The 16,477-nt window shown below is 41.4% G+C and overlaps 1 protein-coding gene across 1 annotated transcript in view; it reads left to right on the top strand.

Annotated features, from left to right (window-relative positions):
- The window catches only part of Syt7 (Synaptotagmin 7), a 1,421,749-nt gene that overhangs the window by 872,126 nt on the left and 533,146 nt on the right, over nt 1-16,477 (top strand). The window contains exon 4 of the mRNA XM_067758204.1: nt 1,519-1,687. Coding sequence (XP_067614305.1) covers nt 1,519-1,687 — 169 coding nt within the window. The remainder of the gene's footprint in view (nt 1-1,518; nt 1,688-16,477) is intronic.

Here is a 16,477-nt window from a genome sequence, read left to right as displayed (position 1 = left end):
GTAAGAGATTATATACATTTTAAAAGCAATACTAAAACTTGCAAAAAATTATTAAGTCGCAATCTCATTCCAAGAGTTATGGGTCGACGATAATGAAACATATGTTCCAAGTTATTTAGGTTCGGTATAGGGCTCCACATTTTTCTTAAATAATTCGAAGCAATCACCTATATTCTTTTTATTTAACTCACTTCGTTGCCGCTTTTTTTGTTTCTTAAAATGGCCTTGCAAAAAATCGTGCGATTAATCCCTAAAGAGATTGGTCTCCGATTGATCTCTTTTTTCTAGACTTGGGCATAACTGAACGCCTTTAGACCTTTTCGGGTACAGTTGGGGCTAGTCAGTTTGAAATCTGTGTAGCCGGGTTTAAGAAGAATTAAAAAAACGGCAACGAAGTGAGTAAAATTAAAAATATTACAGGCGATTGAACCGAGTTATTTGAGAAAAATGTGGAGACCTATACCGAACCTAAATTACTAGAACTTAACGACCACGCCGCAGTTAGGGTTAAATTTTCGGAGAATATTTTTTATTCCCTTTTGAAAAGCGGGCGGACAACTTACACCAAATAGATTTGATGGCTTGGCAAACCCTCCGAATGTGTTTCTGTCATGAAAAATTCTACTGGGCCTATTTGAGTCCTTATTGAACCGAGAAGGCAATAGTATTCATTTGTTCCCATATGGGTACCAAGGGGATTGGTCCTATCGATCCCTTTCGGGTATAAATGGGTACAATTAGTCTCTTCATAGGACATGCTCAAACAAAAGGGAACAGTTCAACTCATACAAAGAGATCAAAACTGGCATTGGTCGCATACTTCTTTGCGACTAGTCCCGGATTCATCTTAGACTAATCGCATTTTTTGCAGGGGGTCTACATTTATTTCAACCTGAATAATCCCAACTGTATCCAAAGGGACTAGAGGGGATAAATTATGCCCCAATATAGACAAAAGGTATCAATCGGAGAGCGATATCGTTAGGGATTAGTCGCACTATTTTTTGCAGGGAAACGAAGGAGAATTATAATATGTGCATATGAGGTGACCGCGAATAAGAAAGGTTAACCGGAATTCGAATATATCGTTAAGTTTAAACATCGCATAAACACTTTTGGGTTTTAATGCCAATTGAAGCTATTTCTTAAATTAAAGTGCATTTCATATGAGGCTTTTCCTGTCAAGTGTTCTGACTAGAAAAACTAGATATCTCCAAAATCCACCAGATGTCAGTATATTATAATATTAACTTTAAACCAAATGTAGATCAAACTAGTTTCAGAACCAGGCTCAAACTTTTAACCGTGCATGAGTTCCAGACAAAGATCTAGTTTTATTAGGCTCTCAGAAAATGCGAGTTGGGTGAACCAACCGAAAACTTGCCGGTCGCAACCTGACCTCATACATAAGTACATATATTAACATTTATATTTTCACATTATCACATTCATATGATTGCCTAAATGTGCTTTATCAGATTATTCTTAATAAATTTACAAGATTTGAAATATATTTAGGTTGATTTCGCTAGCAAGCAGTCATTTTGGAAAGCACTAAAACCACCGACGGAGGACAAATGTGGAGAACTGCTCTCATCACTTTGCTATCATCCATCAAATTCAGTTCTGACCTTAACATTAATAAAGGCCCGAAATCTGAAAGCAAAGGATATCAATGGAAAATCAGGTATGTAACACAAAATGTTATTTGGGTTGAACAGGCCGACCTCATGGTTAAATTATTAAAAGTAGCAGATGTTACATTAGGTCAATCTATTAAATGACCTCATTATGTGAATCTTGTAACAACCTACAAGGAGGGAGTTGATGATGAATGAATAGGTAAGCCGATTGGTGCTAAAGATAGGAAAAGTTATAAACCTACCGAAAGTTGACGGGTCGCGGCGGTCGGAATCAACTGGTGCCTTAGCTCTTCCGGCGTGTGGTGGGTTTTTGCCATACCTAAACTGCATTACTATAAATTTTATTTAATAGCATTCCTAATGGAAAATAGCGGGGCATAATTATAGAACTGCAAAATTTCTAAAGAAAAAGGAGGACACCTTAATGTACGTCATATTGAAAGGTTAGCTATGGCTAGGATGTTAATTGACATTCGCTTTCTCTACCATACCCAACCAAGATCTTCGCAACAAAAAGATTAAAGAAGATGTTCAGAGAAAACAACTTTCCCTACCTCACTATGCCACCGTACGCCACCAGGAAATCTCTAATAAATTTGACACATTTTGTACTCTTTAAAAACTCATTTAATATTTTGATTCATTCTTGGAAAAAAATTAAGTACGCGAACAAAAACATAAATTGCATTTTTTTTTTTTTAAATAGTTAAAACAACCTATATTTCCTTACATACAAATATACATAATTAGGGATTATACTACATGAGATATCTATTCGTATTTTGTTTACAAATCAAAGAGCGATGACCTTCAAACTATTTAGATATTTTTCGAATTAAATTTGCCACTGTTATAAAATTTCTTTTAATAAACACAAAAATTTCGGATATAAAAATTACTATTTAGTTGGAAAAGGTGTTATGTATTTATTCAAAACCTTACTCAAAAATTATCTTCTACCAGGCATTCATAAGCATGAAGCCTAAAGTTGTAATCACTCAAAACAGTTTTTTTGATTATCGGTAGCATATATCTACTTCCTCTATTCATTGAAAATTTCGCTCTGGTTTTGATTTTTTTTGATCGTAAGCAGTCTAATCAACCAGCGCATGTATATAGTGTACCGAATTCTGGGAAATTCCTGATAATTATACACCTTATGCTCGAATCTCTGAACTGTCGAATAAATAACTCTAATATTCAGTATTGCAAAATTGTCTTTATTTAGACTACTTTGGGAGTAGTACTTCGCAAATATACTTCACTACCAGCGTGTTCAAATCAAACTGATTAGCTAACCCTCAGCTTGCGCTGCTTTATACTCTCTGTTACCTCGTTCTCATATTTCTCCTTATATCTAGATATTTTACGGACATGCTTTCTAGAACAGTTGTATCTCATGCTTGTTTATCAAGCTTTATACATGTATATCTGTAGTTTATGCTTTTTTTCAAACCATATGAATGTGTATGTGTGAGTAACAACTTCTGATCTTAGCTGCCGGATACATAATCTCTCCGCTTCCAGCTGCTGATTATATGTATGGAATATTCTTCGTTTCCTTGTACGTAAGTGTGAATTTTTGCTCTTTTTGTTGTTGTGATTATTTACTAACTTAACATTTTCAAGAATTAATGAGCTTAGCGGTTTTGCAGCTCAATTTGGTATATCTGTTTACTATGCTCGCTTCCGTAACGTCCCTCGACAGCGGCCATCAATGCCTCGTAACTGCTCCGTTCTCCCACGGCAATAGTCTGTAATATTTCAGCGGCGTGCTCTTTTAATGCCACGAACAGCGCAGCAATTTAATTTCAGTATTCCAGTTGTTCCCTGCTGACTTCTTCTCAAATTGAAGCTTTAAATCCTGGAAAGGAACAGAGTCGTCAAAAGATGGAGTTTTACTTAAGCATTGCTTGCTGAAACAGCTGGGCGATTTAGTTGCAACTCCTGCAACGGCATTATTTTCGTCCATACGACTTTCAAGTTTTGATGATATACGCGCCTCTTGTGCTTCTAGTTGTAATGTTTGCGTCTTCATTCCTTCCGACTCCAGAAACTCTCGTAGTCGTGCCTGAAGTTCGGATTTATTGCCGGTTGTATTCAATCCGAGGCTCTCCAACTCCTTCATCAGTTGCTGAGTCTTCAATTCAATTTATTCAACAAATCCTCTTCTGGCACCAATTGTAATGAATTCTGGGAAATTCTTGATAATTATGCACCTTCTGCTAACGTTCGAATCTCTGAACTGTCGAATAAATAGCTACAATATTCAGTATTGAAAAAATTTTCTTTATTTGGACTAGTTTGGGAGTAGTACTTCACTACTAGCGTATTTAAAATCAAGCTGATTAGTTATTCCTCAGCTTGGACTGCTTTTATACTCTCTGTTACCTCGTTCGCATATTTCTCCTTAGGTCTAGACGTTTCATGCACATGCCTTCTAGAACGGTTGCAGCTCATGCTTAGTAATTAGTTTTATACTTGTATATCTGTAGTTTATGCTTTTCTTCTAACCATATGTGTGTGTATGTGTGAGCAACAACTTCTGATCTTAGCTGCCGGATACATAATCTCTCTGCTTCAAACTGCTGGTTATGTGTATGGAATATTTTTCGTTGCCTTGTACATAAGTGTGGCTGTTTGCTTTAATGTGTACATGTACATAAGTGCGGCTGCTTGCTGTTTTTGTTTTTGTGATTATTTAATAACATAGTGATGCTAATATTCGCCACAATAGTAACAGTCATCTAAAAATTTATGAACCTGCCTTTGTTCATATAATTAGCAAATGCACAGGCTTATTCTAGCATAGGTATGTATCAGCTGATGTACTGAGCGTACATGTGTAAGTACAGGTGTACATGGGTATGTTGCTTTGACGTTGCTTAGGACGACACCAAAACCCACCAAAAAATATAAGTATAATCTAAGGATAGTTTACTCACAGAATTTTGTAGTTGCGAAGACTCTATGGCAATTGTTGTTCAAGTTTTTTTTTTAAATTGAGTGCACTACATACAGTTTTGTTATTTTTTCTGCTTAACAATCCATATTTTTTTAACCAAATTTTTTTTTCTAATAAGTTATTTGCAGTTTTTCTTATTTCGCTTAATAATTTTTCTTTTCTACAAAAACAAAAATTTTCTTTTTCTAAATCAAATCTATCTTTCCTTTTACTAGTGATTTTACAATATCCTTCTGTTTTGGTTTTAATTAACGCAGACTATGCGGCCACCGTGGTGTGGTGGTAGCGTGCTCCGCCCACCACGCCTAATATCGTGGGTTCAACTCCCGCTCAAATAACATAGAAAATTTAGAAATAAAAATTATTCGATTAGAAAAAAAGTTTTTCTTAGCGGGGTCGCCTTTCGGCAGTGATTTGGCAAAACACTGCGATTGTATTTCTCCCATGAAAAGCTTCTCAGTGAAAAGTCATCTGATTTGCAGATGTCGTTCCGAGTCGACATAAAACATGTAGGTCCCGTCCCGCCAATTTGTGGGAAAAATTAAAAAGTAGCACGGCGCAAATTGGAAGAGAAGCTCGGCCTAAAATCTGTCGGAGGTTATCGCGCCTTGCATTTACTTTTTTATTTAAGACTAAAGATGAAGCACTTTTGCTATGCCTTACTTTTAATTCACTTTTTGTCATGCATATATATTTTTTTACAGTCATTTGGCCTAACTATGTCATTATTCTCCATAGACATAATTATTCCTTTTTTTCTAATTTTCTTGTTGTTGTTGTAGCAGTGCTTCGCCCCATCCAATAGGTGCGACCAATCACAAATTGTCATCAATATCCTCTAACGGGAGTCCAAGGAAACTTGCTGTTTCAACAGGGGTGGACCATAATGTGGGGGGTATTAGAGGCGTTGGTTCCACGTTACAATTAAAGAGATGGTTGGTGTCATGTGGGGACACATTGCACGCAGGGCATACATTTTGTATGTCGGGGTTGATTCTGGATAGGTAAGAGTTTAACCTGTTACAGTATCCAGATTGAAGTTGAGCTAGAGTGACTCACGTTTCTTCTTCCGCAAGTTTTGGGTACTCTTCTTTGATTAATGGATTCACCGGGCAATTCCCGGCATAAAGGTCCGACGCCTGTTTGTGGCGTTCACTGAGGACCGGCTTGTGTTTTTTGCTTCATACGGCTGAGTTCTCAGGTGCCTTATTTCCTCATAATGCTTACGGAGATGATTTCTTAAGCCCCTGGGCGGTGTTGCCTCATCAATCAGATGTCTGTTGGGGTGCCCAGGTTTCTGGGTATTCAAGAGGAACTCTTTGGTTAGCATCTCATTTCTCTCCCTGATGGGGAGTATTCTCGCCTCATTATGTAGATGGTGTTCTGGGGACATAAGGAGACAGCCCGTGGCAATTCTGAGAGCAGTATTTTGGCAGGCCTGTAGCTTCTTCCAGTGGGTATTTTTTAGGCTTCGCGAACATATAGGGGACGCGTAGTATGCAATCGGCTGGACAATTGCTTTGTAAGTGGTAAGGAGCTTTTCTTTGTCTTTTCCCAAAGTACTGCCAGCAAGAGATTTGAGGATTTTATTACGGCTCTGAATTTTCCATACAATTGCGCCTGCATGCCCACGCAAAAAATAGAGATCCTGATAAAACGTCACACCCAAGATTTTGGGATGTGGGACAGTCGGCAGTTGGGACGTCCATGTTTTAAATAAAGTCGCGGAGGATTTAGTAGGTGATAATGCCAGGGATCGCGAGGTGAAAAAACAGGAGAGATCAGGGAGGTAGCCGCTTATTCTGTTGCAAAGCTCATCGATCTGTGGGCCTGGGCCTGTGGCCATTATTGTGCAGTCATCGGCGTAGGAAACGATAGTAACTCCTTCTGGTGGCGAAGGTAGCTTTGATATGTAGAAGTTAAACAAAAGTGGGGATAGGACACCACCCTGTGGTACCCCTTCTTTAATTCTTCTTGGTTTTGAAGTTTCGTTCCTAAATTGCACCGATGCCTGCCGACCACCCAGATAATTTGCGGTCCAGTTTTTAAAACATGGGGGAAGGGTAGACCCTTCCAGGTCTTGCAGTAGCGTGCCATGGTTGACCGTATCAAAAGCTTTTGATAGGTGTAGCGCAAGAAGTACTGTTCTGTGGTGGGGAGTTTGATTTAAACCGCAATTTATCTGGGTGCTAATGGCATTTAGCGCGGTGGTGGTTCTATGGAGTTTTCTGTAGCCATGCTGGTGAGAGGCTAGCTGCAAATTTTCTTTGAAGTAGGGGAGTAAAATGGCTTCAAGCGTCTTGGCTACTGGCGATAGGAGAGATATCGGGCAATATGACTCTCCTATGTTAGCTGGTTTCTCAGGCTTTAGTAGCGGGACCACCTTGGCCATTTTCCATTTTTCGGGAATGACGAAGGTGGACGGAGACAGTTTGAAGACATGCGCTAAATATTTGAAACCCTCTTTCCCTAAGCTTTTAAGCATCGGTATGGCTATGCCGTCTGGGCCCACTGCTTTGGATGGTTTAGCATGACCGATGGCATCCCCAACCTCTTTGGCGGTGATGGTAATTGGAGACGCGCTGAATTTGTGTTTATGTGCGTGTCTGTTGGCCATCCGTCTATCTTTGTAGACATTGGAATGTATTATATATTGTCGGCAGAAAGCGCTCGCGCATTTTTCCAAAGGCGATGGAAATTTTGTCATTGTGCTTAGGTGGATTCGATAGGGACTTTACGGTGGACCAAAGTTTACTTACACCGGCAGAGAGGTTACAACCGCTTAGGTGCTCCTCCCATTTCGCCCGCTTTTTTCATCCACAAGCAATCTCATGCCTTCTCTCGCTAAATTTGTGGCCTCCGTCGGAAAGTGAGGCCGAATTTCGGGAATTCTACCGGCGGGAATGAAGCGAGCGGAGGCGGATTCAATGACCTTGCGGAAAGCACGCTCCCCTTGGCGGGTATCAGTCGGGATAGGGAGGGCAGCAAAGCGGTTGTCTGTAAAGGATTTGTATTCATCCCACTTTCCTTTTTTAAAGTTTATGAAAGTGCGTTTTTCTGAGACGATGAAGTCGGCGGTACGCTCGAGCGAAATAAGTATAGGCAGGTGGCCGGATGCCAATGTTAACATCGGCTGCCAGTTGACGCAGTTTACTAGTCCTGCGCTAACGATTGATATATCCGACGAACTGTGACAGCTTCCTACCATACGTGTGGGGCCTTCTCCGTTTGTTGTGCAGAACGTCGTTTCTTCGATGTCTAAGCCGCCTTCACAAATTTTTAGACGGCGTCAGAATATACGTATGCGCAGCCGTGCGCGGCGAAGTGGAAGACACCAACGAGCGACCACTGCCATCGTCGTCAACGATATTTGGGAAAGTCAGTCAAGTACTATCACTCGGCAACCGCGAACGCGCTACTGTTATAACGTGCCATAACCATATACATACATAATATATATTTTGTATTTTTTGTTAACAAAGTGTTAAAGTTTCATTTAGATTTGAAGATCAAAAGTCCCTTTTTTATAAAGTTAATTTGTAAAGTGCAAGGTGAATTCTTGAAGAAGAAACTAACAATTAAAACATTTATAACGTTTTTAAAAGAAAAATCATACATCTTTTTATTTACGAAAGTGAAGAGTGTAGCGAAGAAAGACCAAGTTTATTCATGGTCCTTCGCAGCCATCTTTGGCCCGCCCCTAAAATATTTAATTAAAATTTATTGAAAATCGAATCTTCATTCGTAAATAAATAAAAAGTTAAAACAAAATACAATAATTGAAAACTGTGTGAAGGAAGTGCTGGACAAAAAAACATATACGAGTACCTACACATACTTCAATATACACATAAACATATCCACATACATATATATAAAACAAAAAAAAATCCTCAGTTAGAAAAGTGAAAAAAAAGAATTTCAAAGTGCTTGGAAAAAAAGCAATACAAGATATACACTAATATTTACAAAAAAAATTGTTTTTTGGTGCACACCCTTTTTAAGAAAAAAAAAAATTTCTGAAAATTTTGAGAGGAAAAAAATACAAATTCAAAAAATTGCGGAAAAATTTAAATTTTAAAAAAAACAAAAGAAGGAAAGGTGTGGAATCACCAAAATCATCTTTACTCACCCAGCAGCCAAGCAGCAGCAACAACAGCCAGCTAAGCAGAAGCAACAACAAGCGACCAGGCAGCAACAACAACCCCATAAGGAACAGAATACAGGAATCGGTGAGTAGGCAGTTTTTTTTATTTTTAGTAAAAAACATAGAAAATAATACAACTTTTTTCCACAAAAGTTATATTATTTTTGTAAACTGCAAAAACATATATATATATATCCACATATATACATGAATATTGCAGAAATTTTCTTACCGTTGGTTTTACTGCAAACGTTTTGCAGCCAAAAATTGGTAGAAAATATTCCGCTATACCAATAGGCAAAATCCGCCAATTATATATATATATATGTATACATATTTCTAGTGGTATTTAACCAACAAAAAATTGCAGTTTACTTGCCTACTCAAACCCACTGTGCAAGAACAACATCAGCGAAAATTTCTACAGCTGAGTTTACAGAGCGTTGAACTTGGCGATACAGTTCAACTTCCAAATCATTTTTTCTGCTTCGCAGCATATAGAAAGGTATAATATTCATACGTATGTACTTACTAACATACATGTACAAATAATTTCAAGTTGCTTTTCCAGCATTCATACTTATCCATTCAGAGAAGATCATACGTGTTTACTCACACGTTCAACTCGCTCTTCCAGCGACATTCTCCCAGCACGTATAGCTACATTAGCAAAGAGAGTTGTGTACTGCTGATCAAATTTCTCAACCTCTCTCAAATTTGCAATTTTTTTATCTTTCTTTGCTGCACTCTCCCAACAGTGCAATCAAGCGCACTCAGCTTCACAAAAGAAACGCGACATTAAAGCGAGGAAGAAGCGAATCAAAACAAACTCTTCTGGTTGTAAACATAAACAGAGAAGCTCATCTGATTCACGTGCATACGTTCCATGGCGAAACGATACAAGGTGGCAGCATGGCGACATACCTACAAACATAAATAAAAAATGCATGTACTTTGTTTTTGTAATTCGATGGACAAATGTCAAAATCGTACGGCACCGGAAGTTGAGGTATCAAATCAAATAAAAAAAATGTATAATCAGCTGTTCCATGCTGCCACCTTGTATCGTTGCGCCATGATACGTTCGCACAAACAAACATATATACATACATACGTTTGTATACTGCGCACTTACATTTGTACTTATTCTGGCGTACAAAACTAAGTTTGAGATATTTTCGTCCCTATAGGAACTTTTCAAAAAATATCCCTACAAACATCAAAGTATTATTATTTTCTAATATATACATACCTATATACCAGTAATTTACAAATGCACGTTTATTTCCACACGTATATTTACACGTATATATAAGTGAAAAGTGTTTGTGATTTTTTAAATTTAATATTTTTTGTTTTTACAAAACATTATACATACTATTAAATTCCGAATTTCGCGGATTTAAATAATTTAAGGAACGTCCCGTTATCCGTGCTTGACTCTATTTCTCAAAAAAAAAAAAAAATAATACAAACACCGCCACCAATTTAAATTCTCTTTTTTAAACTTCTGTGGCACGAAGAGTTTTCCATCTTCGAATTTTGCGAACGTTTTCTGAGCGTACAAATATCTTATTGGGGCTTTTTTTGGTGAAAACCCAAAAGTTTGCAAAAAATGCCTCTCAGTCCCTCAAAAACGTCCGAAACCGGGACAAAACCAAAAGGTGGCCCAAAGGAAGAAACGGCCAAGGAAAGGTCAACATCCCCCCGCCGGAAATCCAAATCAGTTGACCCATCCGCGCAAAAGTTCATCGCGGAAAGTGCTAATCTGATGAGATACTGTGCAAAATTTAACGAAGCACCGATTCAAGGTTACAGTGAATCGTATCTCATGATAAAGGACAAATCACTAGATGATTATTGGGCACGGATTCAATCGGTTTACGATCTGGTATTTTCGAAACCAGACGAAAGTTTCCCTGAAGACTTCAAGAGTTCAGTACAAAGCAAACAATGCGCCTGCCTTGATACGTATGAAGTGACAAAAGCAAAGATTGCCGATCAACGCCGAGTCCACCACCCCGCGGGGAACAACCACCGGCTGAGGCAAATATTTACCTCAAAGTCCCAGCATGCGACACGGAGACCTTTTATGGTGGCTATGAAGAATGGCCCACTTTTCGTGACATGTTCACAGCGGTGTACATTAACCACCCAAGGCTCTCCCGTGTTCAGAAATTGTACCATCTCCGGTACAAAACGCAAGGCAAAGCCGGCTCCATCGTCAAGCAATATGCGTTGAGCGATAATAACTTTGACCTTGCTTGGGAAGCTTTACGGTCACGATACGAAAACAAGCGGATCCTGGTTGACAACAAGATAAAATCCTTACTGAATCTTGCCACTATTCCATCCGAAAACAGTGAGCAACTTCAGAAATTTCAGAATACAATTAACAACTGCCTATCCGTCCTTCACTCCCAAGGAGTTACGACAGACAGTTGGGATCCAATTCTGGTGTACATTTGTTCATCAAAGCTCCCCGAAACAACCGTGTCACTTTGGGAACAATCTCTCTCTTCTCGAAGAGATCTACCCTCATGGTCACAAATGAACGACTTTCTCACCTCGAGATACGAATTCGTTGAAAGAGTCAATAGGCTTCAACCAAGCAAACAAAAATCAGTCGCTCATCAAAATTCTGCGCAAAACAGGTCCTTCAACAGGACACAAACCCTTGTGGCAGAATCTAAAAAGGAAACTTGCCAATATTGCAACTCCCCGCACCTTATTAGATTCTGTCCACGATTCAAGCGAATGTCTGGGCAAAACCGGACACAATTCGCAAAACAAGCTAAGCTGCGTACAAACTGCATTAGCAGCACTCATATCATCAATGAGTGCACGAGCAAGTGGTCATGTTCGACATGTCATCAACGGCATCACACGCTGTTGCATACGAGCCCACAAGCTCCACGTTCCACCCCGCGAACGCATGCACCAAACGTGAAGCACACAACTGCTGAGTCAACACCTCCCGTTCGACAAACGCAGAATAGCTCTGATTATAGCGAGCTACCGTGTTGTTCAAAACATGCACCGGTTCAATCATTGCATGCAGCCAATTATAACCAAATTCTCCTTCCTACTGCTATGGTCGCAGTCGAACACGAAGGGGAATTTTTCAACTGAGAGCCCTTATTGATCAGGGCTCGGAAAGAACTTTCATTTCCTCGAAAGTTCAAAAACGGTTGAAACTTCCATTCGAACATTCAAAGTTCGAAATCTCTGGGATGGGTGGACGAGTCGTACAAAAGTCCTCCAAGCTTTGTCCTTTGACACTGGTTGCATCCAAGGCCATGAAAAGGATAAAGGCTCAAGCCATTGTGTTGCCGCAACTGACAAAAAATCTGCCAACATCCACCCTTAGTCACAAAATCTGGCAGCAGTTTAAACTCCTTGAGCTCGCTGATCCCAGTTACCACATACCGGATCAGACTGACATGGTTATTGGCAGCGACATACTTCCAAAAATTCTGCTGGAAGGTATACAAAAGGTGTGAGGTAGCATACTTGTGGAACAAACCATTTTTGGTTGGATTCTCAGTGGTCCAATAACTGAAAATGTTGTGTCATTCTCAACGCAAGTCCAAGCGTCAAATGAGACACTCAGTTCTCAACTGAGAAAATTTTGGGAAGAGGAGGAAATTCCACAACCTCCACAAATATCCCCCGATGATCAAGCGTGTGAGCAGATATACACAACAACCACGACACGTGCACCAAACGGTCGATACATTGTGCGACTTCCGTTCAAGGAAGAGTTTCCTGCTCTGCAGCAGTTTTTCAGCATGGAGCGATCGCTTCAGAAAAAGGGGGAGTTAGGTACAATATACATCAATGTGTTGCAAGAATATCTCGACCTAGATCACATGGCAAGGTCTTCTCACTTGCCACATCATGCGGTAGTCAAACCAGATAAGGTCACCACCTAAGTTCGTGTGGTTTTCAACGCCTCTAAAAAATCTTGGTCAGGAAAATCCCTGAATGACGTGCTATACACTGGTCCAACTCTCCAACCAGATCTCATGCTACTAGTTCTAAAGTGCCGTAGGCATAAGTATGTGTTCAATGGAGACATTGAAAAAATGTACCGTCAGATCCTCATACACGAGGACGATAAAGATTTTCAGCGAATCCTATTTCGCAAATCGGCCAACTCCATTGTTAGCGATTTCAATCTGAAAACGGTTACATTCGGCGTCAATTGTGCACCATATCTCGCTATTCGTACGTTACATCAACTATCCGATGACACGAAAGCGACATTTCCGTTGGCTGCAACAATTCTCAAGACGCAAACGTATGTCGAGGACATCCTATCAGGAAGCCATACCATCGTTAACGCCACTGAATCACTCGTTCAAGTGATAAACGCCCTAAAATCAGCTGGTTTCATACTAAAGAAATTAACGGCTAATCACCCGGCCATATTAGAACAGTTTCCGAAGGAGGATCTTTTAGACTCCAACTTCTTGAAATTTGAGAGCACCTCCAATATCAATACTCTTGGCATTCGATGGAACGCGCTCACGGACAAATTTTCATACACCATTCTGCCGGAACACACCCAAAATGCTGTCACAAAGCGACAAATTTTATCCTCTGTTTCAAAACTTTTTGACCCGGCAGGATGGCTGTCGCCAGATATGATCCAAGCCAAGATGCTTCTCCAAGAAATCTGGCTGGATGGCAGCGATTGGGATGAAAGCGCCAAGGCCGCAACATTATCAAAATGGCAACATTTCGCAGAAAATCTGCCAGCCATTCGCCACATCGAAATCCCTCAATTGGTTAATGTCGTTCCAGGGCAAGACACCCAAATCCACGGGTTCTGTGAAGCTTCGGAAAAAGCATATTGCGCAGCGATTTACATCCGCACATATGTGGGAAACCAAATAAAATCTTCTCTTTCGGTTGCGAAAGGCAAAGCTGCCCCCATAAAAACGGTAAGCCTACCCGCTTAGAGCTATGTGGTGCAGTCCTACTCACAAAACTGGCTTCAACAGTTCGAAAACAGCTCGACTTACAAGCATGCAACACATTTTTATGGTCAGATTCTGAGATTGTACTAGCCTGCCTGGAGCAATCTCCATCGACCTGGAAGACCTATGTGGCCAACCGTACCTCTCAAATTCGAGAATATCTTCCCAGCGGCACCTGGCGCCATGTATCTAGCCAAGACAACCCTGCTGATCTTGGCACACGTGGCTGCAAGCCGCATGATTTGATATGCTCTTCACTTTGGTGGCACGGACCACAATGGCTTTCTTGCCACATTTCGGTATGGCCAAAGCCGAAAGCAGGTAGCGCCTCTCCACCCGAGAAACGCAAGGTCGAAGCATACCACGCACTCGAGGAAGAGCACGATATTCTTCAACGTTTCTCCTCATACTCTCGAGCTCTCCGTGTGATTGCATACGTGTCCCCCTTTCCAAACAATGCCTACAACAAATCCAAATCGGTGGCAACAACATATAATCCCCATCTGACGTACAAAGAGTTGCACCATGTGAAAACGCGGCTTGTGGCAATGGCACAATCTCACCATTTCGGGACGGAAAAGAGCGCCTTACAAAACAATATGCCAATAAGCAAAAAGAGTTCCCTTCTGGCACTTGACCCATTTCTGGATGGATACGGGCTCCTACGTATCGTTGGAAGATTGGAACATTCTACAATGCAATACAACGAGAAGCATATAGTAATCCTTCCTCCGGATTCAAGGTTCTGCCAGTTGTATCTGGAGTTTTTATACCGCCTGCTTCTTCATGCAGAAATGCGGTTAATGCTCCAAATGTTGAGCCAAGAGTACTACGTACCAAAACTAAAGCCTCTTATAAAGAAATGCATTTGTCAATGCAAATCTTGCACGCTTTTCAAACAGAAAACGCGCGCGCAAATAATGGCAGCTCTACCACCTGAGCTCTGCAATTTCTCACTCTCCTTTTCCACAACAGGAGTAGACTTTGCAGGTCCATTCCAAATAAAAGCATCGGTTCTGAAGTCGACCACTATCATAAAAGGGTACGTGGCTGTATTTCTCTGTTTTTCCAAAAAGGCAGTACAACTCGAGGCTATGCTCGGACCTTACTACTGAAGCCTTTCGAGCAGCATTTGCCCGATTCGTTGGCAGACGAGGTTATCCCTCAAAAATGATGAGCGACAATGGTAAAACGTTCATTGGCACTCAGCGCGCACTCGAACGCGACTTCGTTAAATTTCTTAACGAATGCTCTGCGGACATTGTGCAGAAATATGCCCCCAGGTAATAAACTGGCAGTATATTCCACCCAGCGCCCCTCATATGGGCGGCTTGTGGGAATCCGCAGTAAAAAGCTTTAAAACCCACTTCAAAAAAACCGCTGCATCCCACAAGTTTACATTCGAAGAAATCACGACGCTGTTGGTGCGTATTGAAGCAGTTCTCAATTCGAGGCCTCTAACTTCACTATCCCAGGACCCAGCTGACTTCACAGCGCTCACTCCGGGTCACTTCCTTCGAGGTGCACCGCTATTAGCCATTCCTGAGCCAATCGCGGAAGACCTCTACTGGATAAATCGATGGGAAAAACTCAAATCGCTTCATCACCAATTCAGTCGACGATGGAAAGAGGATTATCTGAAGGACCTTAATAAGCGCTATAAATGGCAAACGTTACAGCGAAATCCTCAACCAGGAGACCTCGTCGTAATTAAAGAAGAATCGGTCCCACCCACTGAGTGGCATCTGGAACGAATCGAAAACGTTCGCCTCGGCCCTGACAACCATGTTCGGGTTGTGGAGGTTCGCACCCAAAATGGGCTTGCCATGCGCCCCTTAGTAAAACTGTGCTTTCTTTCAATGGAGCAGTCTTCGCGCCCGGCGCTATAGCTTATATACGCTTTTCTTGTATATCAAAATTTCCGTATTAAATGTCCGCTTATCATCCGCTGTATCAAACTAATTCTCGTTTCTCTGTCTGCTCTTGTACTTTCAGGACGATACCATCATGGCATCTCGACCAGCATGCCCACTGGCTCCCACAGAAGAGACCGATAACTGCCTCCAGTGTCGGCTCTGCCACCGCTACCACGCACTGCGGACCTGCCCGGCTTTTAAGGCGATGCGGCCACCGCAGCGTGCTACAGTGGCCAGGGCACAGGGCTATTGCTATAACTGCTTAGTCCTCACGCATACAACGGGTGAATGCGACTGCCGAGGGTCGTGCAAAATGTGCGGTCTGGCGCATCACACCCCTTGCACAATGGACCGAAAAGTCAACGTGGTCAAGGAAAGGTCCCAACACACCAAGCATCCCGGAAGAATCCCCAGCCGAAACCCAGGCCGAAAAAGGAGAATGAAGAGAGAACTTCCACCTGCGCTTGTAGGGCAAAAAAGGCGCACCCTGCGACCAAATCCGCGGCAACCCCCAAAACAAAACGCACGGTCAAGTGCCGGATCGCGCGCACCCCAGACGGCCTGCAAACGGCGCAATACCAGTCGCGCTTTGGATACCACCATCCGCGCCTTGCAGGAGCTGCAGAAGGTGCTTACAAGCACCTCCCTGCAGGGCGGGCAGTATGTCTAAGCCGCCTTCACAAATATTTAGACGGCGTCAAAATATACGTATGCGCAGCAGTGTGCGGCGAAGTGGGTGACACCAACGGCCGACCACTGCCATCGTCGTCAACGATGTTTGGGAAAGTCAGTTTTGTACTATCAACGGACAATCGCGGACG

Source organism: Eurosta solidaginis, chromosome X (assembly GCF_040869045.1).
Source record: "Eurosta solidaginis isolate ZX-2024a chromosome X, ASM4086904v1, whole genome shotgun sequence".
NCBI classification, from domain to species: domain Eukaryota; kingdom Metazoa; phylum Arthropoda; class Insecta; order Diptera; family Tephritidae; genus Eurosta; species Eurosta solidaginis.
This window is presented reverse-complemented; position numbering and strand designations above follow the sequence as displayed.